The sequence below is a fragment of the Trachemys scripta genome, chromosome 1 (genome assembly GCF_013100865.1).
Source record: "Trachemys scripta elegans isolate TJP31775 chromosome 1, CAS_Tse_1.0, whole genome shotgun sequence".
NCBI classification, from domain to species: domain Eukaryota; kingdom Metazoa; phylum Chordata; order Testudines; family Emydidae; genus Trachemys; species Trachemys scripta.
The window spans coordinates 27,676,244-27,700,273 of NC_048298.1; the positions used below are offsets into that span (position 1 = coordinate 27,676,244).

At 43.5% G+C, this 24,030-nt stretch overlaps 1 protein-coding gene across 1 annotated transcript in view; it reads right to left on the reverse strand.

Annotated features, from left to right (window-relative positions):
- Positions 1–24,030, reverse strand: part of LAMB1 (laminin subunit beta 1) — a 72,719-nt gene that overhangs the window by 20,537 nt on the left and 28,152 nt on the right. The window contains exons 14-23 of the mRNA XM_034766844.1: positions 23,009–23,167; positions 22,036–22,163; positions 21,541–21,664; positions 20,776–20,980; positions 20,460–20,603; positions 19,853–20,084; positions 18,466–18,629; positions 16,752–16,976; positions 14,705–14,922; positions 13,913–14,009 (exon numbers count right to left, since the gene is read on the reverse strand). Of these exons, the coding sequence (XP_034622735.1) occupies positions 13,913–14,009; positions 14,705–14,922; positions 16,752–16,976; positions 18,466–18,629; positions 19,853–20,084; positions 20,460–20,603; positions 20,776–20,980; positions 21,541–21,664; positions 22,036–22,163; positions 23,009–23,167 (1,696 nt within the window). The remainder of the gene's footprint in view (positions 1–13,912; positions 14,010–14,704; positions 14,923–16,751; positions 16,977–18,465; positions 18,630–19,852; positions 20,085–20,459; positions 20,604–20,775; positions 20,981–21,540; positions 21,665–22,035; positions 22,164–23,008; positions 23,168–24,030) is intronic.

Genomic DNA, 24,030 nt, shown 5'->3' on the forward strand with positions numbered 1-24,030 from the left:
CCTACAGAAACTTCTTTTTCCATCACACTGTGGGGAAACAAACCCTTCTGCAAAAACTCCATCAAACAGGTGTCTCATGCAGCATGCTCAAAATGCCACTGAATTTGAGCTATTTCACACCAAGTGGGATATGGGAGCAAGTTCCAGTCTTGGAGCCTTCAGAGAGGGGGATTGAGCTCAAATGCCTCTACGGACCACATGCTAGGTGGCATGTGGAGGACAGGCCAGTCCCAGGACATTTAAAACTTTAGAGGTCACAACCAACACGTTAAGCTCCACCCAGAGACCAATGGGCAGCCAGTGCAGATTTTGGAGCACTGGCATCACATACATCTTGGGAGATGCCGCCCCATTCAATAAGCAGCCCACTGCTTTCTGAACCAGCTTTTTAAGGTGTAGTCCCAGCCAGCGTGCCTCGCAACAATGTAATCAAAAGCACAGATGACAGTGGCATGGTCTGCGTCCAAAAGGAAAGACTGCAACCTCCTGCCCAGACACAGATGTTAATAACCTGACTAGGGGCTTGTCTACACTGTCACTTTATAGCACTGCAACTTTCTCGCTATGGGGTGTGAAAAAACACCCCCCTGAGCACTGCTAGTTTCAGCACTGTAACGTGCCAGTATAGACAGCGCACTAGCGCTGGGAGGTAGCTACACTCCTCATGGAAGTGGATTTTTTAGAGCACTGGGAGAGCTCTCTCTCTCTCCCAGCGCTATGCCATGACCACACAAGCACTTTAACATTGCAGTGTCGACAAGCCCAAAGTTAATGCTGTAATATGATCATCAGACAGCAACTGGAGAGCTAAAATCACCCTGCCAGTAGAATTCCTAGAAATTAATGATGGACATGCTCCCTTAGTCCTAAATCAAAGGGCTTAATGTGGTATTAGTTATTATCACAAGTAATCTGGGGTGAGTATACACCAAAACCGAATTGTGACACTTCTTGATTCAGGTAGCCTGCAAAAGTGTAAATTAATACCCACCTCTACCTGTGGGTATCAGTATCTGACCCTGCAAGATACACCTACAGAGCCTACCCCCAGCCTAGAAAACACAGCTGAATCCCTGGGACTTAGAACCCTATCGACAAGCTGAAGAGGTACCAGCCACTGTCTCAGATTTTTAAGAGACACTTTACTGTCACTGTAGTTGTACAGTGTCTAGTTTACAAGATGAGGATACAAAGTTATTAGCTTAAACCTAGTCATCAGATTTTCCCCAGGAAGAACAAGAAACAATCAGAGACATCCAGGGACACAAGAGTGTTTCAGTGCGTATCTAATTGCTGGAAATCACTCCCAGAGGTCACTTGGGAGAATGGGTATTAGGGGCTAATACTGCAAATCTGATGAGAAGAGCACTGAAGGCCCTTTTAAGCAAAGGTAAAGTTATTGTACTCACATGACTAGAAATTGGGGGAGAATGGTTCATTCTTTACTTTAAAACCACACAGATGCTGATATTACAAAGCAGTCTCTGGTCTTTACATTTCTGCTCAAAACAGATTTAAATGCCGTAACCAGCTATGGTTAGTAACTGCCTTTAAAACAAATAATTGATTGTTCTCTTTCCACATGAATTGGTGGAAGAAAGGCAAGGGTGGGGTAAAGAGCTGCAAATTAATACATGGAAAACTGCTTGCTTTGCAGATTAGGATTAGTTACAAGAGGATGATCAAACATATTCTTTAGTAAATGGCATAGGCGTGGGAACTAGGAGTGCGGGGGGTGCTGCAGCACCCCCAGATTTTACATGGGGCCTCTAGCCCTACACCCAGGCCTCCATTCCCCAGCTGGGGGCTTGAGTCCCAGCTGCTGGCCCCACTCCCGGCTCCATGCCCTGCGTCTGGGTCTTGGGACCCGGCCACTTGCCCCGCACCCCTGCACTGCTCCCGGCCCCACTGGGGGGTGGGTGGGTAGGGGTAGACAGGGGTAAGGGGGACTGGCTTTCAGCACCCCCACTATTAAAAGGGTTCCAGCGCCACTGGTAAGTGGAAAGGGATACGGTGATCAAAACTCTTATTATTATTATTAGCTAAAGAATACGCATTCTAGCCTGAGCAGTAGTGCTGGATCAGTAAAATCTAAATTTTTCCCTGTGGAAAATTTTGTGGGCTCGAAAAAGCACCCCAACTTCTGTAGGTCCAATAAAAGCTTTTCAATCGTACACAGCAGCGTTGCTGAAACAATTTGTATAGTGGGGATGCTGAGAACCACAGAACCAAACTGTAAACCCTGTATACAATGGAAACCATTTCAAGCTGGGGGTTGCAGCAGCACCACCTGCACCCCTAGTTCCAGCACCTATGTTACACGAAGTCTCGTGTTTCCCTGACCCGAGGAAGAGCTCTGTGTAATCTTAAAAGCTTGTCTCTCTCACCAACAGAAGCTGATCCAACAAAAAATATTTTCTCGCCCACCTTGTCTCTCTAATATCCTGAGACCAACTCAGCTGCAACACTGAATACAACCTTTTGAAATTATTCAACCAAAAAGTTCGATTCTCAGCACAGATTTTTCGAAATGAAGTGAAAGCTTTCATTTCATCTTGTTTTGAAAGGTCAGTTGGGAACTACATTTTTTTGCTTTGAGTTTTCTGATTGGAAAATTAAAATATTTCATTGAAATTGACGTTTTCCTGCGGAACATTTTGATTCAGACAAAACAATTATTTCAGTGTCAGTGACCTCCTTGTAAATATTTGTTACAGAAACTCCAAGAAGCTCAGGACTTCTGGTTTCATCTTGAAAAGCCAGAGGCTACATCTTAGAAAAGCAGCTAAGTCTGAATGGGGTGAAAATAGTTGACCTCATTCAGCTTTTCAGAAACGGTGACTGTCTCCTTCTTTGAGAGGAGCATTAACTAAATCAAACATGTGACCGATGTTAGCCATTTAATGCACTGCTAGAAGGTGCTGAGCTTGGTACATGAACCTATACAGAATAGATATTTTTCTTGCAACCTTTAAACTGGGCTGGAGACCATTAAATGTTTTGTCCCCACAGCAAAACAGCAACTGGTTTGTTCAGACTCGCGGGACCGCCTGACTGTAGTGATCCATTATGACAACAAACGATACAGTAATTTGTGAGGTTGAAACTCAGTGCATTAGCTTTTGCATAGCTAACAAATAAATGGAGTGTGTGTGTGTGTGTATGTGCATTTGAATAGTTAGCCATTGATTCAAATTATTCTATAAACATATTGCTAAATCCTTGGCATTATAATTTTCAGTGCTGAGTGCGAATGCAAAACATCATAGCTGACTTTACAGTGGCTGCTAAGACATAAGAATTATGTTGTATCAGAAGGTGCTGGCATATCTTACTTAAGGGCAGTTTCCTGGAACTGAACCATTGCATATGTTAGAGTATTTTAGGAACTGTGTTTATAGAAAGATGAATTAGAACTAAGAATGTTAGTGTGCAAGTTAAATAAGTATTTAACCACAGGTAAAGACCCAAGTACTTCAACAGATATTACTGCAGGGGTGGCCAACCTGTGGCTCCGGAGCCACATGCGGCTCTTTAGAAGTTAATATGCAGCTCCTTGTATAGGCACCGACTCCGAGGCTGGAGCTACAGGCGCCAGCTTTCCAATGTGCCGGGGGGTGCTCACTGCTCAACCCAGGCTCTGCTACAGGCCCTGCCCCCACTCCACCCCCTCCCGAGCCTGCAGTGCCCTCGCTCCTCCCCCCCCCCCCGCCTGAGCCTCCTGATCAGGAGGTGTGGAGAGGGAGAGGGAGGCACTGATCAGTGGGGCTGTGGGTGGGTGGGAGGCGCAGGGAGGAGCTCAAGGGGGCTGCTGACATATTACTGTGGCTCGTTGGCAATGTACATTGGTAAATTCTGGCTCCTTCTCAGGCTCAGGTTGGCCACCCCTGTATTACAGTGATAGGCACCCTAGAAATATCTAAAAAAGAGGAAAGAACCTTCAGTCAAAATCCTCCTCTATTTTCAGCACTTGATAGAAATGTTACTTTCTCTTATACTAGTTCAAGTAGCAGCCAAGTTCTTTTATCTTTCCAAAGGGCATGATACTCTAGTCTAGATACGGCAGTAGAGCAACACACACACAATCTTCAGATTTACGAAAAGATATACCGTATATACTCATTCATTAGCCCGTTCGTTTAGAAGCTGACTCCCGAAGATGGTTAGGTAAAAATAGCAAGAACTGTATGACCCTTTCATAAGCCGACCCTATATTTCAGGGGTTGGCAAACTTTGGCTCCTGGCCCGTTAGGGTAAGCCTCTAGTAGGCCTGGACGTTTTGTTTACCTGGAGCGTACACAGGCATGGAGCCCCTCAGCTCCCAGTGGCCGCGGTTCGCTGTTCCCAGCCAATGGGAGCTGCGGGAAGTGGTGCGCCATAGAGTTTAAAATCATCAAATTTTGGTGTAGACCTGTTTATAAGCCGACCCCCTTTGAGGCTTCACATTTGTATAAAAAATATTCGGCTTATGAACGAGTATATACAGTAAATCTCAGCTCTGTGGCTGGCCAAGCATACTGCCGTAAGTTAGACCAAGGCACAATAGCCGTTTTGTAGCCGTTCTAAATGTGTCAAAGGGCATTTGATACTCCACAAAAGGGCTGAAATGCCATCCCCATCAACCATCCCCAGGCAAACTTTTTGGCCTGAGGGCCACATCTGGGAATAGAAATTGTATGGAGGGCCATGAATGCTCAGAAAATTGGGGTTGGGGTGCAGGCTCTGGGGTGGGGACAGAAATGAGTTCAGGGTGTGGGAGTGGGCTTGGGCTGGAGAAGTGTGGTGGAGGGCTCCAGCTGGGGGTGCGGCCTTTGGGGAATGAGGAGTTTGGGGTGTAGGAGGGTGCTCTGGGCTGGGACCAAGGGGTTGGGAGGGGGATCAGGGCTGGGATAGAGGGTTGGGGTATGGGAAGGGATGCAGACTCTGGCTGGGGGTTTGGACTCTGGGGTGGGGCTGGGGATGAGGAGTTTGGGGTGCAGGAGGGGGGATCAGGGCTGGGGCAGGGGGTTGGGGGTGCAGGCTCTGGGCAGCGCTTATTCAATGGAGATATCCTATCTCCTAGAACTGGAAGGGACCTTGAAAGGTCATCGAGTCCAACCCCCTACCTTCACTAGCAGGACCAAGTACTGATTATACCCCAGGATCCCTAAGTGGCCCCCTCAAGGATTGAACTCACAACCCTGGGTTTAGCAAGCCAATGCTCAAACCACTGAGCTATCCCTCCCCATGGATCCTGGAAGCAGCAGCATGTCCCTTCTCTGGTTCCTACATGGAGGTGTGGCCAGGTGACTCTGCACGCTGCCCCCAAGCACCGCCCCTGCAGCTCCCATTGGAGCGCCGGAGGGGGGCCATGCCGCTGCTTCCGGGAGCCGTGTGGAGTTTGCCCACCCCTGCCATAAACTCATGGCTATGTACACTCTATATGTACTCTCAAATAATCAAGATACCTAGTTTTATTCATCCCATCTGGAGAAATTCCATTTTTCTTTTCTTTAAACAAGTCTAATATAACGCAAACAAATCACTTTGCCTTCCCAGGGGTCCTTGATCAATAGCCATCTATTTGTTCTAGTTTTCTACAACTGTGGAAGCAACGACCCATATATAACATGATAAACATCTGAGAAATATTATTGCAGAAGTGCACAGTTCAAGATATATATATGGACCTTCATTATACCCCAACTACTTCTCAGGAGTTCAGACTTTTCGGCGGAAGTCAGAGCAGCAGGGACCCTGCAGGGCTCATGCACTGAACCCTGCTGTTTGGTTGCTAGGGTTTGGAAATGCTCCAACAGGTTTGCTGGGAAGTTTGTGTTTGATGAAACCTGTAATCTTAACACTACCTTAGCGAAGACTTTTGTGCATGTGTACACACACAGAGCTACATACATTTCAGAGATTAAACAAAAGCACAAGGAGTGTTTCTAGTGGGCCAGCATTACCATTTACCTGATTCTAGACAGTACTGGAGGACAGAATTATATTTTAATTCACAGAGTGAAAACCACCCCAGGACCTGCACAAGATCATACGTGATGGACACACAAGGACTCTGCATAGGTGCAAATCTTAACCCTATAATTTCCTAGCTCTGCTTTTAGGCGTAATAAGCTAAATAAAGTTAAATAAGCTATTTATTTCATGTACTTTTCAAGAATAGGGGCTAAACGGTGACCAAGGCCCCAATCCTATAGATACTTATGATTGGAGGTAGTGTTTACTACTGTGTGTAATCTCCATTGAAGTCAATAGAAGTATTCTCAGCTGTAAGAACTATGCTCAGTAACAGTTTTCAGGGTCAAGCCCTAAGTCTGTCTATATCTATTTTTTTTTCTAGATTTGAATTTCTTTTTACAAAAAAGCTAGAGAACAAACCAAAAACAAACCAACCAATCTGATCTCAGAGGTGCAGTCTAGACACAGTCACTAACAACAACAGAGAAGAGGAAACCTCTCCTTCTACTCCTGCTCTTGAGTTTGTGGTTTCCAGCAGAGCAATACAAGGGCCCTCTCTGGATTTAGCCCCACCTATGCAATTCGTTTAAGTAATTAAAAATAACTCTCCAGAATTCCCTGACAATATGCCCAAACCTCCTACTTAGCCGCTGAACACTCAGCAATATTCCCTTCTCACGCATCCCATCTGGTGCAGTCCCCTGGGCGGGGGAGGACATCTGGAATATTTGGAGTCTCAGAATGGAGTCACTCACAGATGTAGAATTTATTTTTGCCGTGACATGTGTAGCCAGACTTTCCATTCCATAGGACTGAACTCTGTGTGTCAAAGGCAACATATAACTGTTGATAGTGGTGTGTGTGTGTGTGTGCACAGTTTAAAGTTTATGGGGGGGCATGTGACTGCCCCACGTGTTGCCTCTGGATCTAGAGCAGAGGTTTTCAAATCACGTGGGGCACACGCCCTCCTAGGGGGTTGCGGAGGAATGTTCAGGGGTGGGGATAAGGGCAACACCAGGCAGCTCACGCCAGCCCTGCAGCAGGGTTCGGGGAGGGAGCACCACCTCACCCCTGACTTACCTCAGGGGGCCACCCAGCGTGTTTGGGCGGGGGGAGGGATGCAGCCAAAAAACCTGTGGGGCACATAACCCCGCATGTCCTGCCCACGCATCATCTCTGCTGTATCTCTCTACTAGTATTATAACAATGGTGCCAGACGCGAACTACTCCATTTTGAATGAATGGTCTCATTCCACAGAGCCTCTTCAATATCGATAGATGATCCACAATAATGCTCAGAAGTAGAAAGCTGATTCAGAGTTATGATGGCCAAGGTTTTCACAAGTGACCAGTGATTTGGGAGGCCCAACGTGAGATGTCTAAAAGGACTAGATTTTTAGGAATATCAAGCACCAACCTGGTCTCTGAAAACCAGGGCCCAAGACCTTTCTTGCCCTAAAATGGAAGCGACCAAACTCACTAGTGGACTTCTGAAAATCTTGGCCTTAGTTATTTTTTTAAACCTATCATATTTAAAATTATAAAGGATGTCATAGCAGTGTGAGCAATAGAGATCTCCCCAATGATTTCTCATCAACAATCAGATCTGGTTTCCACTGGAGTCCACTGACTCAAGATCTCTTGCAGAGGCTTCAGAGCACAGTGTACTTAGGCTGATGTGGTAAACCATGTGAGTTTCACAGTCTCAGGCAGAAGCCTTTTGCAGCAAGCTGGATGAGGATCCAGTTCCACAGACATCCATGAATGAACATGATTTGTTGGGGAAAAGTCAACATGGTTTTTCTAAAGGGAAATCATGCCTCACCGATCTACTAGAATTCTTTGAGGGGTTCAAACAAACATGTGGACAAGCGTGAGGGGGTAAACAGTGAGGTGGCAAAATTTGCAGAGGATACAAAATTACTCAAGATAGTGAAGTCCAAGTTACAAATGGATCTCACAAAACTGGATGACTGGGCAACAAAATGGCAGATGAAATTCAATGTTGATAAATACAAAGTAATGCACCTTGGCAAATATAAGCCCAACTATAGATACAAAATGATGGAGTCTAAATTCGCTGTTACCACTCAAGAAAGAGATCTTGAAGTCATTGTGTATAGGTCTCTGAAAACATCCATTCAATGTGCAGCGACAGTCAAAAAAGCTAACAGAATGTTAGGAACCATTAGAAAAGGGGTTCAATAATAAAGACAGAAAATATCATGAATGCCTCTATATAAATCCATGGTATGATCACACCTTGAATACTACATGTAGATCTGGTTGCTCATCTCAAAAAAAAAAAAAAAAAAAAAAAAATTGGAAAAGGTACAGAGAAGGGCAACAAAAATGATTAGGGATACAGAACAGCTTCTGTATGAGGAGAGATTAAAAATACTGGGACTTTTCAGCTTGAAAAAGAGATGACTAAAAGGGGATATGATAGAGGTCTATAAAATCTTGACTGGTGTGGAGAAAGTAAATAAGGAAGTGTTATTTACTCCTTCACATAACACAAGAACTAGGGGTCAGACAATGAAATTAATAGGCAACAAGTTTAAAACAAACAAAAGGAAATACTTCTTCACACAACAGACAGTGAACCTGTGGAACTCATAGCCAGGGGATGCTGTTAAAGCCAAAACTAAAACAGGGTTCAAAAAAGAACTAAATAAGTTCATGGTAGATAGCCTTTAATGGACCTATTAGCCAGGATGGTCAGGGATGCAACCCCACCCTTTGATTGTTCCTACCCTTTGTTTGTCGGAAGCTGGGTGTGGAGTCGGGGATGGATCACTTGATGATTGCCCTGTTCTGTTTATTCCATCTGAAGCACCTGGCATCGGTCACTATCAGAAGACAGGATACTGGGCTAGATGGACTATTGGTCTGACCCAGTATGGCAGTTCTTATGCCGCAGGCCAAACGCCCCTCTCTCAGCACTTGCAAAATTCATACAATGAATTCCATCACCACACAACACTCCTGTGGTTTAGGCATTTGTTACAAATTCAAAAAACTCAGACCAGGTTTGTATCACATTCCAAGCCCAGTAAACTTTAACCATTTAGGCACTTGGTCAATAAAAGAACAGAGTGGAACTGAAACCAACCTTGGCTCCTGCCCAATGGAGTGGAGTGGGGAGGCAGGGTTCTCCTTTCTCAGTCCCAGAGATTCGCAGCATGCAAGATAACTAGAAAAAGCCTATGGGCAGGCTGATATTCTACATCACGACCTCTTGGGGTTGAGACGGGTTGGATCACAGAAACCCCCTTGGGAGCTGCCACCCGATGTGCAAAGACTACCCCTGCTTCTGTTTTCCCTGCCAGCTCAGGACTCCAGCACCCTGTCTTGCTGAGCCAGACACTCCCGTCTGGCTCCAGACACAGACCCAGGGTCTGAATCTCCTGTCCCAAAGCTGCAAGTTTACCTGAAAACAGCTCACAGTAGAGTGTTTGTCTTTAGCACTCAGATGCCCAACTCCCAATGGGGTCTAAACCCAAATAAATCCGTTTTACCCTGCATAAAGCTTATGCAGGGCAAACTCATAAATTGTTCGCCCTCTATAACACTGATAGAGAGATATGCACAGTTGTTTGCTCCCCCAGGTATTAATACATACTCTGAGTGAATAACTAATAGAAAGTGATTTTATTAAATACAGACAGTAGGATTTAAGTGGTTCAAAGTAGTAACAGACAGAACAAAGTAAGTCACAAGCAAAATAAAATAAAATGCGCAAATCTATGCCTAATCAAACTGAATACAGATAATCTCACCCTCAGAGATGCTTCAGTAAGTTTTTCTCAGACTGGACACCTTCCAGGCCTGGGCACAATTCTTTCCCCTGGTGCAGCTCTTGTTGCAGCTCAGGTGATAGCTAGGGGATTCTTCATGATGGCTTCCCTCCCTCTCTGTTCTCTTCCCCCCTTTATATATCTTTTGCATAAGGCGGGAACTCTTTGTCTCTCTGGGTTTCCACCCCCCCCCCTCACTGGAAAAGCACCAGGTTAAAGATGGATTCCAGTTCAGGTGACATGATCACATGTCACTGCAAGATTTCATTACTCACTTGCCAGCACACACATATACAGGAAGACTCACAGGTAAATACAGCCATCTGCAGACAATAGGAGTCATCAAGATTCCAAACCATCATTAATGGTCCACACTTTACACAATTACAATAGGCCCTCAGAGTTACATTTTATATTTCTAGTTTTAGATACAAGAGTGGTACATTTATGCAAATCAGATGATCACACTCAGTAGATTATAAGCTTTGTAATGATACCTTACAAGAGACCTTTTGCATGAGGCATATCCCAGTTACTTACATTCACTTATTACCGTATTTTCTCTAAAACTATCTCAGTTACATTATATTGACTTATTATCAAGTTTTTATAAAACCATATAGACTGCACAATGTCACAGGGGTCATAGAGCAAGTTACTACAGATCGGCCCATGGGACAGGGAGCAGCTGAATTCTCCGGGAGTTCTTTGGCACATAAGGTTGGGTCATCCAAACCAGGTTGGACCAACCCCTGCATACTGATGAGCTGGTCTCTATGGCCTTTCAAAGGCTATGTGGCTCACAAAAGCATGTATGCTTTCTGTTAGATGCAACCCCAAGGAAGATGAAATTTTATAGCTAAGCAAGTCTGCTGTGTTGCTATAAAATAGAGGGGGTGGGATTATTAGATGAATAGAAAGTTTAAAGCTACCTTGAAAAAAGGTTTTCTGAATAATACCTTATTGCTTTTTCATTTTAGAGTCATTATAAAGCAGGTTTTCCCCTGTTCAAGAGAGAGCAGAAACCAAGTAAAAGGTCAGAAATGCTGGCACACAGCCAAGTCTTGCTGATAACATGTACTGATGGATTCCATCAACCAGCCTTGATGGAGAGAGCTGATATCAGGAGACAATCACTGCCCTGAAGCATTATGAGATTGAAGGCACAGTCAGCAGCATTTAACCAGAGGAACACATGCAGCCCTGGGGAAAGCAATTAATATGCTAGTTTGCTCAGAAGAAATCTAATACATGCCCTACCACCAAGTAACTTCAAGAGTGTTTTATCTTTATCCCTAACCAGTTCCTGAATAGCTGAGACACCCACATCTGTTTAGGTAGGGGATTCCAAGGAAGATCAGTTGAAAAGGATTTATTAAAAGATCACAGCAAGTACATTTTTCCCTGCAGGAAACATACCTTAATCTAATCTAGGAGGCTGCTGCAAACCCTCCTGGCCAAGTCTCCCATTTAAACAGATCACAGACACAAGTTTGTTCTGGTCTGGACAATGTCTGAAGTTTCTTTCCCCTATTAAATTAACAGACTTGCTTATAACAGAGTGAAACACAACTCAGTTTTCTAAACAATCCACTTAATCTGGTTCTGGTATTTTGCTGGTTGGAGCATACTGTCTGACTGTATCAGAGGGGTAGCTGTGTTAGTCTGGATCTGTAAAAAGCAATAAAAAGTCCTGTGGCACCTTATAGACTAACAGACGTATCGTCAGCATACTGTCTGACTAGCTAAGTGCATTGTGCCTTTATGCAGGTTGAAACAAAGAGAATAATCTTTTGCTAAAAGATTAAATGCCTTACGTATTCAGTAAAATTCCTTCAAACATAGTCTAAGGCCATGCCTACATTAGCACTTATGTTGGCAAAACTTTTGTCGCTCAGGGGTGTGACCGGCATAAGCACTCGTGTGCACAATGCTATGTCGGGGGAAGATGCTCTCCCACTAACATAGCTACTGCTGCTCATTGAGTTGGTTTCTCTCCCGTCGGCGTAACACGGCTACACGAGCCATCTTACAGCGGCACAGCTGTGCTACTGCAAGCTTGTTAGTGTAGACATGGCCTAAGTAACATAAGAGGATGTATAGAGACAGAAAACTCCAATACACTGAGGGCTTGTCTACACTACCAAGTTTTGTTGACAAAACTTGTGTCGACACCCAAAAGTCAACACAACAAAAATCGCCAAAGGGTGTTCACACTTGCTCCCTCTGTCAATAGATCATGTCACCATTGGGGACACCATCAACACGTGGGTATGTATCCCACAGTGCAGTGTTGTGGGAAAGAAGAGCCGATTGCTGCGCATCTTGGGATTGTCTCCGAGTTCTCCCACAACCCCCTCAGCTGCTGAGAGCAGCATCACGAGTAGCTCTGGGAGCTCTCCATGCTGAGAAATGGCAAAGCAGCACAGCAGTCTGTCCCCCTCCCCCTGCAGCAGCCGTCTGCCTGCCGCTGTGTTCCTAGTGCAGCGCAGAACAAGAGCATTCCAATGATTTGCTCTTTGTTTGTTCCCCAAAACGGAGCAGCACACAGATACTTCCCGGAGCTTTGAAAGGGTAGGGGCGCATGTCTACACTGGCTCTTTGTCGACAATAAAGGGAGAGGAAAAGACAAAAGTCTCTCGGAGGGGTGGAAGTTTTTTGTTGCCAAAACTGGGTGTTTCTCGTGACAAAAGTCCCACTGGCGTGTGTATGCTCTTGCTGTTTTGTGGCCAAAAGGCAGTTTTTGGCAACAAAACTTGGTAATATAAGCCCATAAATCCTGCTACTTTAAGATGTCCTCTTGTCACAGTAGTTGCTTGACAATTTGGACAAATTGCTGTAGTATAAAAGGTTAAGCAATAATTAATCCTAATTAAATAGGTTTATTTCTAAATAAAGACCAGTTCTTAACATCATAAGATTGGCCCTACTGGGTCAGACCAAAGGTCCATCTAGCCCAGTATCCTGTCTATCGACAGTGGCCAGTGCCAGGTGCCCCAGAGGGAATGAACAGAACAGGGAATCATCAAGTGATCCATCCCCTGTTGCCCATTCCCAGCTTTTGGCAAACAGAGACTAGGGACACCATTCCTGCCCATCCTGGCTAATAGCCATTGATGGACCTATCCTCCATGAATTTATCTAGTTCTGTTTTGAACCCTGTTATGGTCTTGGCCTTCACAACATCCTCTGGCAAGGAGTTCTACAGGTTGACTGTGCATTGTGTGAAGAAATACTTCCTTTTATTTGTTTTAAACTTGCTGCCTATTAATTTCATTTGGTGACCCCTAGTTCTTGTGTTATGAGAAGTAGTAAACAACACTTCCTAATCTACTTTCTCTACACCAATCATGATTTTATAGACCTCAATCATATCTCCCCATAGCCGTCTCTTTTCCAAGCTGAAAAATCCCAGTCTTATTAATCTCTCCTCATACGGAAGCCATTCCATATCCCTAATAATTTTTGTTGCACTTTTCTGAGCCTTTTCCAATTCCAATATATCTTTTTTGAGCTGGGGCAATCACATCTGCACACAGTATTCAAGATGTGGGCGTACCAATGGATTTATATAGAGGCAACATGATATTTTCTGTCCTATTATCTATCCCTTTATTACTTATTCCCTAAACAAATCTACCTTGTACACCAGACTCTGCTAGAATTGCATTGGGTCTGCCCATCCTTACTAAAACAGCATGCCAGTGTAACCAAACATGGACATGTTTCTTTAAACCATTATGATGCAAACATCACAACATTAAGAAAGGTGCTGCCAAAGACTGTAAAAAAACCTTACTCTTGTTTATAATGCCTTAACTACTTGACATGTTTTCCCCTGCTGATCTCTTTTTTCTGTATGCAAAAAGCATGCCCACTGCCATGGCATATATGAACATATGGAGTTGCTGAAATGAATGCATTTTTGTTTCCTTCAATGTGAACAAACTTAATTAAAGTGGTCAACATCGCTTTGGAGAACCAGAACAGAGCTTGCAACATTCAGGGCAATATAAACAACTGTTACACAAACTGGTCAGGAGGACCCCTTTAAAAGAAGGTGAATAGATGTTTTAAGGGTTCCAATCACTGAAAGTGTACACAGGTAATTCAAAACACAGCAAGGGAATAGAGGGCAGGGAAATTAGACTCACCTTGGCATGCCACATTGGGGTCACCCCAGAAAAACTCTTGGCACTCCCTGCAGGTGCGGCCTCCAAACCCAGGCATGCACTGACACTGCCCAGTGAACTGTTAAAAATAGGAGTAGAACAGAAAGTGAATTGGTTTTCCTGTATGGAAGGGAACATCACCAGCAAAGCTCTTGGAGCTATTCCCAGCAGCTTGTTGGGAACATGCTCAGGTAGTGTTATTTTGGTCTCTTCATATATTGACAAAGACTCAGCAGCCAAGCTCACTAACAGAAAGCAACATGGCTGGACACAGACTGAAACTGAACGATAAAAACAATTTAAGAAAATTGTGATGCTTCCTATCTCTCTGGACCCGATCCTAAAAAGCTCACCCCAGTGTGGACTATCTAGCAGAACATAATCTTTAGAACTGAATGACTAGAGCCAAATTTTCATGATTGCCGGGCCCCTACAGTGCCCCTCGACTTTAAAAATAAGAGTTGGGGTGCTCAGCACTTCTGACAACCCAGCCTTTCTTGTCATGTGTGCACTGGGGAAAGAAATATTATTTGGGGCACAGAGACAATGCCCATGCCGTCTTTAAATTCCTCTGGTGTTTGTCCCTGAATTGTCATTTTTGTCATGACTTTCCCACAGCCCTAGAAGTTATACAGCCTACTGAGAATGTTACCGTCTCTTCTGGAAGGCAACATTTGCAATCTGATTTACTGAGCCACTGTGCAGCTTTCCTATGAATACAGCCAATAACTATGTAGAGGAGTATTTTGCTGGATAAGACTATGCATTTCTTACCTCATTACATGATGGCTCGAAGGAACGAGCAACATCACACTCGCACAGTTCACATCCAGTTCCACTGGCCAGTCTCCAAGTGTTTGGTGCACAGCGATCGCAGTTCTGCCCGGTCACATTGGGAAGGCATTGGCACTGACCGGTTGTTTTCTCACACTGACAGTCTTCTGAGCTATTGCAGTGCTCTCGCACTGTTCCCAAGTAGTTACAGACGCACTCTGTAATGGAAGAGCAGGCAGCCTAACTCTGCTATGCTAGCACAACACCACATTAAATTGAGTCCAAACCTAAATGTTGGTTACTGATGTATTATCAAAAGAGGATGTATTACTCATTCCAGGGAGATGTGATCCTATTCAAATGGGGAAAGTTACACAGACATCCCTACTGGCATGTCTTGACATTGTAAGTTACTTAGGCTATGACTACACTGGCAATTGAATGACAAAACTTGTCTTTAAGGAGGTGTTAAACCCCCCCCCACTTCCCTGAAAGACAAAAGTTTTGCTGCAACAAGTGCCAGTGTGAACAGTGTGTTGTCAGCAGAAGAGCAAAAACGCCGCTCGTTGGAGGTGGAAGTTCTTTGTCAGCAGGAGAGCCAACAAACAGCAGCTACACTGCACAACTTTTAGCGGCACGGCTGCAGTGACACAGCCCTGTCTCTAAAAGCTGTGTAGTGTAGACACAGCCTTAGAAAACAGATGGTTTGGGAGGAAAAACCTAATGAAGCATGCTTTAAAGCCTGTCTGGGTACATGTGCCATGGTGACAAGTGCAGTATAAATACCCAGTATGGTAAACTGCCTTCTCATTCAAATGCCTCTATTAATTTTTCAGAACTTATGCTGCAAGTTATTAACCTTGCAAAGATGCAGACAGATCTCAGAGTATTGCTACATTGGTTTCCAAGTTAATTTGAGCAATCGTGTAACTAAGGCTTAATCTTGTGAAGCGCTCCTGTAATATGCACAGTAGGTGACTTGAGGATTCCTAACATCTTGCAGGACTAGGACTACATATAATAAGCAGATACAGGGAGTCTTTAAAGCACAATTATACTCTGAAAAGTGAATTCTGTAAGAAGGGGAACACCATGGGGTTCCAGGTTAATTGTCTTCCATATAAATGTGCTCTTTACAAAGTGAAAGAGATTATTAGTTCCAAGTGCCAACCCTGCAAACACACCCTGGGATCTGCAAGTCAGGCTGGATTCTTTCTGGTTCCCACATAACCATCAGAAACAGACTGTGCAACACAGATGTCTAAAAATTCGGGGGATGGTATGTGACCCACAATAGAAATCAGCTCCCTCCCTCCCTCCCGGAGATGTTTGCTCTGCTAATAGCAATAGTAAAAAAAGAAAAAAGAAAAAAAACACTTTTTTCTGACTAACTTTCTGGATAAGCACAGAGTAGCATTCTGGAGTAAGAGATTCCCTTTTTAAAAAACACAGAACAACACACCATTATGTGACTATAGCCCCACTTAACACTTATCATTCCCTGAGGCAGCCCTTCCTTCTGAGTTTTCAGGAACCCTCTCCTGCTGTTCTTTAACATCCCAGGAATGTTTGTGTAAACAAAAGCCATGTCTTCAGGGCTTAAGAAGCAGCAGGAAATGGCCATGCTCCATCTCTTGATAAGAGGGAAACAATGAATGCTCACAAGAAGGCAAGAAATCCTTATCCCACAAGAGCCCATCCTTTCAGATGTTTGGGCACGTAAATGATAGGTGTCTCGTTTCTCCCTGTTACACTAAACGACTCCTGCCCCCTGAAGAATCACACTGAACACAAGAAAAGCTGCAAACCCAATGTTTAGCCAGAGGTAATTAGGTTTCTACCATCAGTTTAATCAGAAATGGTTCCTAGTAAATTTAAAATACTTTAGGTTATCTGCCATTCTCCGTTAATGTCCTGAGGCCACCTGCAAAATCAACAGCTTCACAGTTTATTACGCCTAATGATATTTTAGAGTTTAGTGCAGGTAAATGAATTCTGCCCAGTGCTATAGAAGTGAGGAATGGGAAGACCCCTCCCCACCACTTACTTCTACAATCCTGTTGCAATGCATGTCCATAGTACCCATATTTGCACAGCTGGCAATTTTCACCCTCTGTCTGATACAAGCACTTCAGGCACTTTCCAGACTGCTTGTCACAGGCCCCTGGGTCAGTCATGTCAATGTTGTTGTTACACTGGCACGGCTGGCAGACTCCACCTGTCTCTTCAGGGTCTCCAAAGAAACCAGAAGCACACTCATCACATCTGCTTCCTGTTTAAACAAACAATCCAAGGAATTATTATAGCTCGTTAACAAACAAGTCAATAAACAGCAAGACAGTGTGACAAAAGATTGAAGGTGAGTAGTTGAAAGGAAATTGAGTTGAATATATTCAGAGAAACAAAACACAATACTTGTCTGGATCCTCAGCAAATCGAAGTTTAGGAGATCCATTGATTTCAGTGGAACTGAGACCATTTATAGCAGGGTAAGATACAGCTCCTTTTCATGGATTTCAGAATTCAAGGCCCAGATTCAGGGAAGAACTTGCAACATGTGTTAATGGGCATCCCTATTCAGGACAGCACTTAAACATAGGATTAGCTTTAAGCCTATGCATTGACTTCAGTACTGTCCTCAATAGGGATGCTTTGCTTGAGCTGGGGACTCAAATAACTTCTAGCATCATAAACATTCATTAAAATGTATAGAGACACAGAAATTTTTGCTATGCAAGACGTTCTTTCCTAGCTTTTTCAAAGTGCCACTCCTACCTGCAGTATTTGCCTGCTGGCTGGGAGTGGTTCTTATAACTTCACTATTTATATATTGCTACAGGGGTACATGGTGCTTCACAGATGCATAAAATCAAAGACTTGCTCTTAAGGTGCTTACAATTTAAATTAAGCTGAACAACAAACACTAGGTGGAGAGATTTGGCAGATATAGGAATAATAGGGGTGGGTAACTTCTCTCACTCCCACTGATTTTCCAGTGAATGCTTACATGCATTGCTTGCCAGAGATTGGCCCTTAATTTGTAAATAAAAACTACAACACTTACAAATACTGGTACTACAGTAATTTCTGCCAGTGCTTATGCTGGTGCTTTCTACTTCCCTCTATGTCAGAAGTGGGCAATCTATGGCCCGGGGGCCACATCCGGCCCTCCAGACGTTTTAATCTGGCCCTTGAGCTCCCGCCGGGAAGTGGGGTCTGGGTCTGGGGCTTACCCTGCTCTGGCACTTTAGTTGGGGTGCATGGCTCCCGGAAGCAGTGGCACGTCCCCGCTCCGGCTCCTACAAGTAGGGGCAGCCAGGGGGCTCCACACGCTGCCCCCACCACAAGCGCTGCCCCCCCCCCCCGCAGCTCCCATTGGCCAGGAACCGCAGCCAATGAGAGCTGCAGAGGTGGCACCTGCGGACAGGGCAGCGCGCAGAGCCGCCTGGCCGCACCTCCATGTAGGAGCTGGAGGGGGGACATACCGCTGTTTCTGGAAATTGCTTGAGGTAAGCGCCACCCGGAACCTGCCACCTTGATTCCCTCCTGTGCCCCAAAACCCTGCCCCAGCCCTGATCCCCCTCCTGCCTTCCGAACCCCTCGGTCCCAGCCCAGAGCACCCTCCTGCACCCCATACCCACAATTTCCATACCTAGATGTGGCCCTCAGGCCAAAAAGTTTGCCCACCCCTGCTCTACATAGTCCCTCTCTGTAGCCAGATTAAAACTCAGTAGATGCACTTTAAAGCACATGGTACTTACCTATGTATCCCACATTACAGACACACACAATTTGCAGAGTAATAGGATCTTGATAACAGCTGCTAGCAAACTGACGCCCACTTTCTGGGCCATCTGGGCAAGGACAAGGCCGACAATGATCTCCTGATCCCAGGACAGGGTCTCCATAATAGCCACCAAGGCACCTGTATTAAATAAAGGCTTGTGAGACCGCAAGCAGATACAGTACAAACTATTTCTTCTGATGTGAAATCACACTAGAATGGTTTTCAATGACTGGAGGGATGAGGGAGACAGACATCTTTTATAGGTCTCCAATTGTTATTCACAGTATGAATAACACTACTGTAAAGATGTTTTCTTTGGTTCATACTAGCATTACAAGTAATATGCCATGCCAAACCAAACCATTCCATCTCAAATGCTATGTCTTACCTCTGATCATCACACTTTAACACCTCCTCTGGTAGGTGTTTAGGTACATTTATATGGAGAAATCAGTTTCATGCCTCCTCAACACACACTCCTTTGCTCAAATGAGTGGCCCTGGGCCTGGAGCAAAGATAAGAGGCCACACAGGTGCCCAGCAGCTGCTTACAGAGGATGGGGTTCACCTCTTCCCTTCAGAATCTGCTTTGGTCTCCATGGCTGCAAACTGGCCAGAGTCCATGCAGCTCTGGCCAATTCTGCACCAGGGCCCAAGGTTTGGCCGCTAGTTGTGATAACTCTACACAGACTTTTCATCTCTGTAGCTCTTTCAGCTGTATATATTCTCACCAACTGTGGCATTTTTTAACATATTCATTGCTCTTTTGCTGGGGACGGAAGAAAATGGGTCCTGCCATTTTGCCCTCATTAAAATTAAGTGATAATCTAGGTGTCTGAAACAATCCTGGGTTTGTTCATCTCCGTAAAATTTCTGCCTTGCTCTCCACTGCACAGCTGCCACTACAAAGCGGACACTATGAGAGGAATTTTTGCAGTGAGAGCTGGCCCTCTTCCTATAAATGGACACTGTCACTTTCAAGACAGCTCCCCCCACCCGCCCAAACAAGCCTTTAGACTTGTCCTGAACCCAGGTGGTCCAGTTTGGCAGACCAAGACATTTCTATTCATTCCTATTTCTCTGTGCTGAAATCCAAGTAAGATGCTCATGTGATATTTACATAGGGGCCACTTCTCCTTTATAAACAGGAGACACAGGTTCCCTGTCCGGTAATAAGGGTGGGGCACCTCAGTGCAGAATCAGGGTTTTGTGCTTGATCATGCTAATTTCACCGACTTCAATGGGACTTACTTGAGTAATGACTTTAGGACTGGGTGTTAGTTTTGCCTGGGGCGGTTCAGTGAATATTGCTTACAACGTATAATAACGTACCAGTAAATCAGCTATAAGAAGAGACCATACCTTTCACAGTTGTGTCCCATGGTGGAATCACGGCAATTCAAACATTCCCCAGTGTATGGGTCACAGTCATCCGTGTGGCCATTACACTGGCAAGGCTGACAGCTTGGAAATCCCCAGTATCCAGGTAAGCACCTATCACACTGACGGCCATACACTCCATGGAAACAGTAGCACTGGCCAGTCTCAGGATGACAGAAGGAACTGACAGAACCTTGTAAGTGACATTCACAAGCTAAATAAAATAATATAAAATAAAAATGCAGTTAAAAAGAAATGATAGTTGGAAAACTTCTCTTCTTCCATTTATGCAGCTGCAGCCTCTGGACCTGGCTCTGCCGTCATTACCCAGTAGCGCTCCCACAAAAGCTAATGAGAGTTTTGCCCCAGTAAAGGCTGAAAAACCAGACCCTACCATTGTATTTGAATATAAAGATTCGACAGAGTGGAGACTTTAAACTGGGTTTCCTAGGTTATACTTAGATCCAGAGAACAACAGTACCTTAAAGAATATCTTGTTAGAAAAAGTGTTAGATACCAATATTCCCCATTATTCGATTTGCCATTGCCTAACTAGATTGAATATGCGGAGATTACGGATTAAACGTACATTTGCATCCATTAGGTCCAAACCCAAAGGTGCCAGGAGTACATCTGTCACATCTTCTTCCAACAACATTAGGACGACACTGGCACTGTCCTCCATTAGAGTCACACACTGAACTTAATGATCCTTGAGGGTTGCACTGGCAAGCTGAATAGTGAAAAGAGGACAGAAATTGGAAAAGAGAGCACCACAGCTCATAAAACAGGTTTGAGCAGCATCTCTCCACACATACACCCACACCTCCCACCCACATCTTGGCAACAACATTAACAACTGGAAAACTGTGATTTACTCTGCAAGTCAATTAAGTTGTACATACATAACGCGGTCTCATGTAACAGTGCAGAGATGCTAAAAATAATATTCTTGCAGACGTCAGTCATAGGGGTTTTCACAACACTCCTGCTGTTTTCCAGACATCGATATCTTTGAAATGTTTCCCAAGCACTGTTAGTGACCACATCTTCGCCTGAGCCCCCCACTGTGAAGATGTCCAGCGATTTGCAGTAAGGCATAAGAATGAGCTATGAAACAATTATAAAATGAAAAACGTTACCATTTGTAATGCTGCAGTCCATTTTTGTCTAAACTAAATATTACTTTGTTTCTTATTACGCTAGCTTTTTAAAGTAAAAGAAAAACAAAAAACCCAGCAACAACAACAACAAGATCTTGTTAATTTTCATAGAAAAATGTTTAGCATCCACAAAACTAATATTTTATGGAAAATATGGAAGATCAGGTTTGATATTCATGATGTGTCTGCCTCACTTGTATAAATAAGCCTCTCCAAAGATACAAACTTTAGCAGTTCAGCACTTAACATGTTAGTGATCCTGTAATATACAGCAAAGAACGCATATCAGAAAAGAAACCAAACAGGGCACATACTTTAAATCTGAAGATGTGTACAGTGCTTGAAACTGTTGTAAATGTATAGCCAAATTTAGCCAACGAATAAGTGAACAAAACTCCCATTGACTTCAGTGGGATTTACGTAGCAGTGCTCAAACAGAAAATACAACACTTAGTATTTTAAGTTTAATTTTTCTTTAAAAACATCCATAAAGTAACTTGCACTTACAGAGTCAATGAGTGTGTATGGGCTTTCCACCTCAGTATCGAAGGAGGAGTACTGTGATAGCTCCAGGCGAACAGTGTAATTCAGTCCCTTTTCAAAACATACGGGGCGTGGAAGGACAACATATCTGGATTGGAAACAGAACGTTTGGTTTTCATTTAAAATGTTGAATGCAATAAATCTTTTCAGATGGCTCTATGGTTGTGGAATCTCCATCTCTGGAGATATTTAATAGTAGGTTAGATAAATGTCTATCAGGGATGGTCTAGACAGTATTTGGTCCTGCCATGCGGGCAGGGGACTGGACTCGATGACCTCTCGAGGTCCCTTCCAGTCCTAGAATCTATGAATCCTACAGGATAAAATATTTTGTCTCTTCTTGTTTGATTTTTACTAAGAATGAATGGTAAGTTTTGAAAAGAATGTTTGGAAGTTTGGGCAACCAAATCCTAAAAAGCCTATCAATCCTAAAATGAATGATACAATAGTTATACAGACCTTGAGCTTGGTGATAATGATACAGTTTGATTATCATCGTCAGGAACAGTATTACCACATCGGCTACTTGTAGGAATCTTGCCTGGGCGTGAAACAGTAATAATAGCTTTTTCCCAGTGATCTGGTAACTGGAAAAATTGGTCATCATTAACCAATGGATAAGTGATTAAACTTCTGATATCAAAACTGCATGAGAATGAGAACTAACAAGATGCACATGTAACAATCACAATTCATGGCATTCCACTCCAGTACATACAGTTCATGCAGCTCTGGTTACAGAACAATTTATCTGATGGGTTTGTCCTGTTTGTGGACTATCCACAAACAGATCAAGGTTTCCTTGGAATGGTTCACGTTTATTCCTGTTTCAGAGTAGCAGCCGTGTTAGTCTGTATCCGCAAAAAGAACAGGAGTACTTGTGGCACCTTAGAGACTAACAAATTTATTAGAGCATAAGCTTTCGTGGACTACAGCCCACTTCTTCGGATGCATATGTTTATTCCTGTGTTCACAATTATTCCATTAATATTTTATGTAAATATATTTCAGCATATGGATTGCTTGTGGGAGATGTGCAATTGGTCTCCTAATGTCACATAGCAATCGTTTCCCCACCCTTTGTTTATTAGTCATCCTTGCTGTGTTATGTCTAATTTGTATCCTCAGCTGTCCCATAAGGGGTCTGCCAAAAAAATTTTAATTGTCCAGTAAGCATCATGCACCTCAATAACACAATTATAATAAGATAATAAATAATGTTTGTGATTGTGATGCAAACAACAGTAGTGGTCAGTAAAAGTCTTTTGCATTTCTAAGTTATTTTTAGGTAAAAAAGACCATCATTGCACCAGTCATCTCCTAGCATTCCACAAGGAAAACTCAGGCCTTGTTAAATATATCTACAACCCGTCATCGCCCTCTCAAGAGGTAACAACGTTGATAAACATGTATGTAAAGAGTGGCCAAGTACCTGTGGCTCATAGCGAATCACAACATCATACTCCATAGAATATGGAATATTGTCGATATAGAATTCCAGATATGCCCCTTCAGGGACTCTTACAAATCCTACTCCAGTCCAGGATGGGGTACGATCTCGAGAATACTGGCGTTCAACTATGCTCACTCCCTAAGGAAGAGGGGGAAGTTATTGCAATACTTAAAACCAAACGTAGCTAAAACATTCCTGTTCAATGGTGGGAACAGAAATCCACAGGCACAGAAACTCCACGGACTAACTGTGGATTAACAGGTTATTTCTGTATTTATGTTTTCTGGGTTGCTTGGTTTGTTATTAAAGTCACGTGTTATATAGAAGATAAGCTCTCTTTTGTACACACAGATGTAGGCATATCTACACCCTGTCTTCTTGTTTGCAAATACAACACTTTTTCTTTCATTGCACAGAGACTGAATGAAACTATTATTGCATAGTTCTCCATCAAATTATTCATTGTAATGAGATTTTAAATTTAAAATACCACTGATATAAACCATTGACCATATTTAAAAACAAGCTTGCACAAAACCGAAACACAAATAAAGTCAATAAAAGTTATTGCTACAATCCAGAGTGTAATTGATGTAGCTTTACTCATGTTTTTTCATGTTGTATTTGTAATGATTCGAGTTTATCTGATCATTGCTGAGCACTCACACATCCAGCATGTAACACACACCAGTTACCATTCAAATAGGGCAGCTAGTGTAATTACCTTTTAGGGACATGTTTGACTAGAACTGGGCAACCCAAACCAGCAGTTAGGGGCTCCTCTTAAAAATTCAGACAATAACCATCAAGACAAAAGAGGGACATTAAAAGATAGAGAATCCAGAGCAGACAGGCATAAACCTATGAACTAAAAACATTGCCATTTCCTTTGGTCTAGAATTTCTATTTTTATCTGGTACTTTATATAAGAATATGGAATTATTTGATACTCAACATTCCTGTTTGAAAGAGATCAAAACCAATGAATCTGTATAAAAATA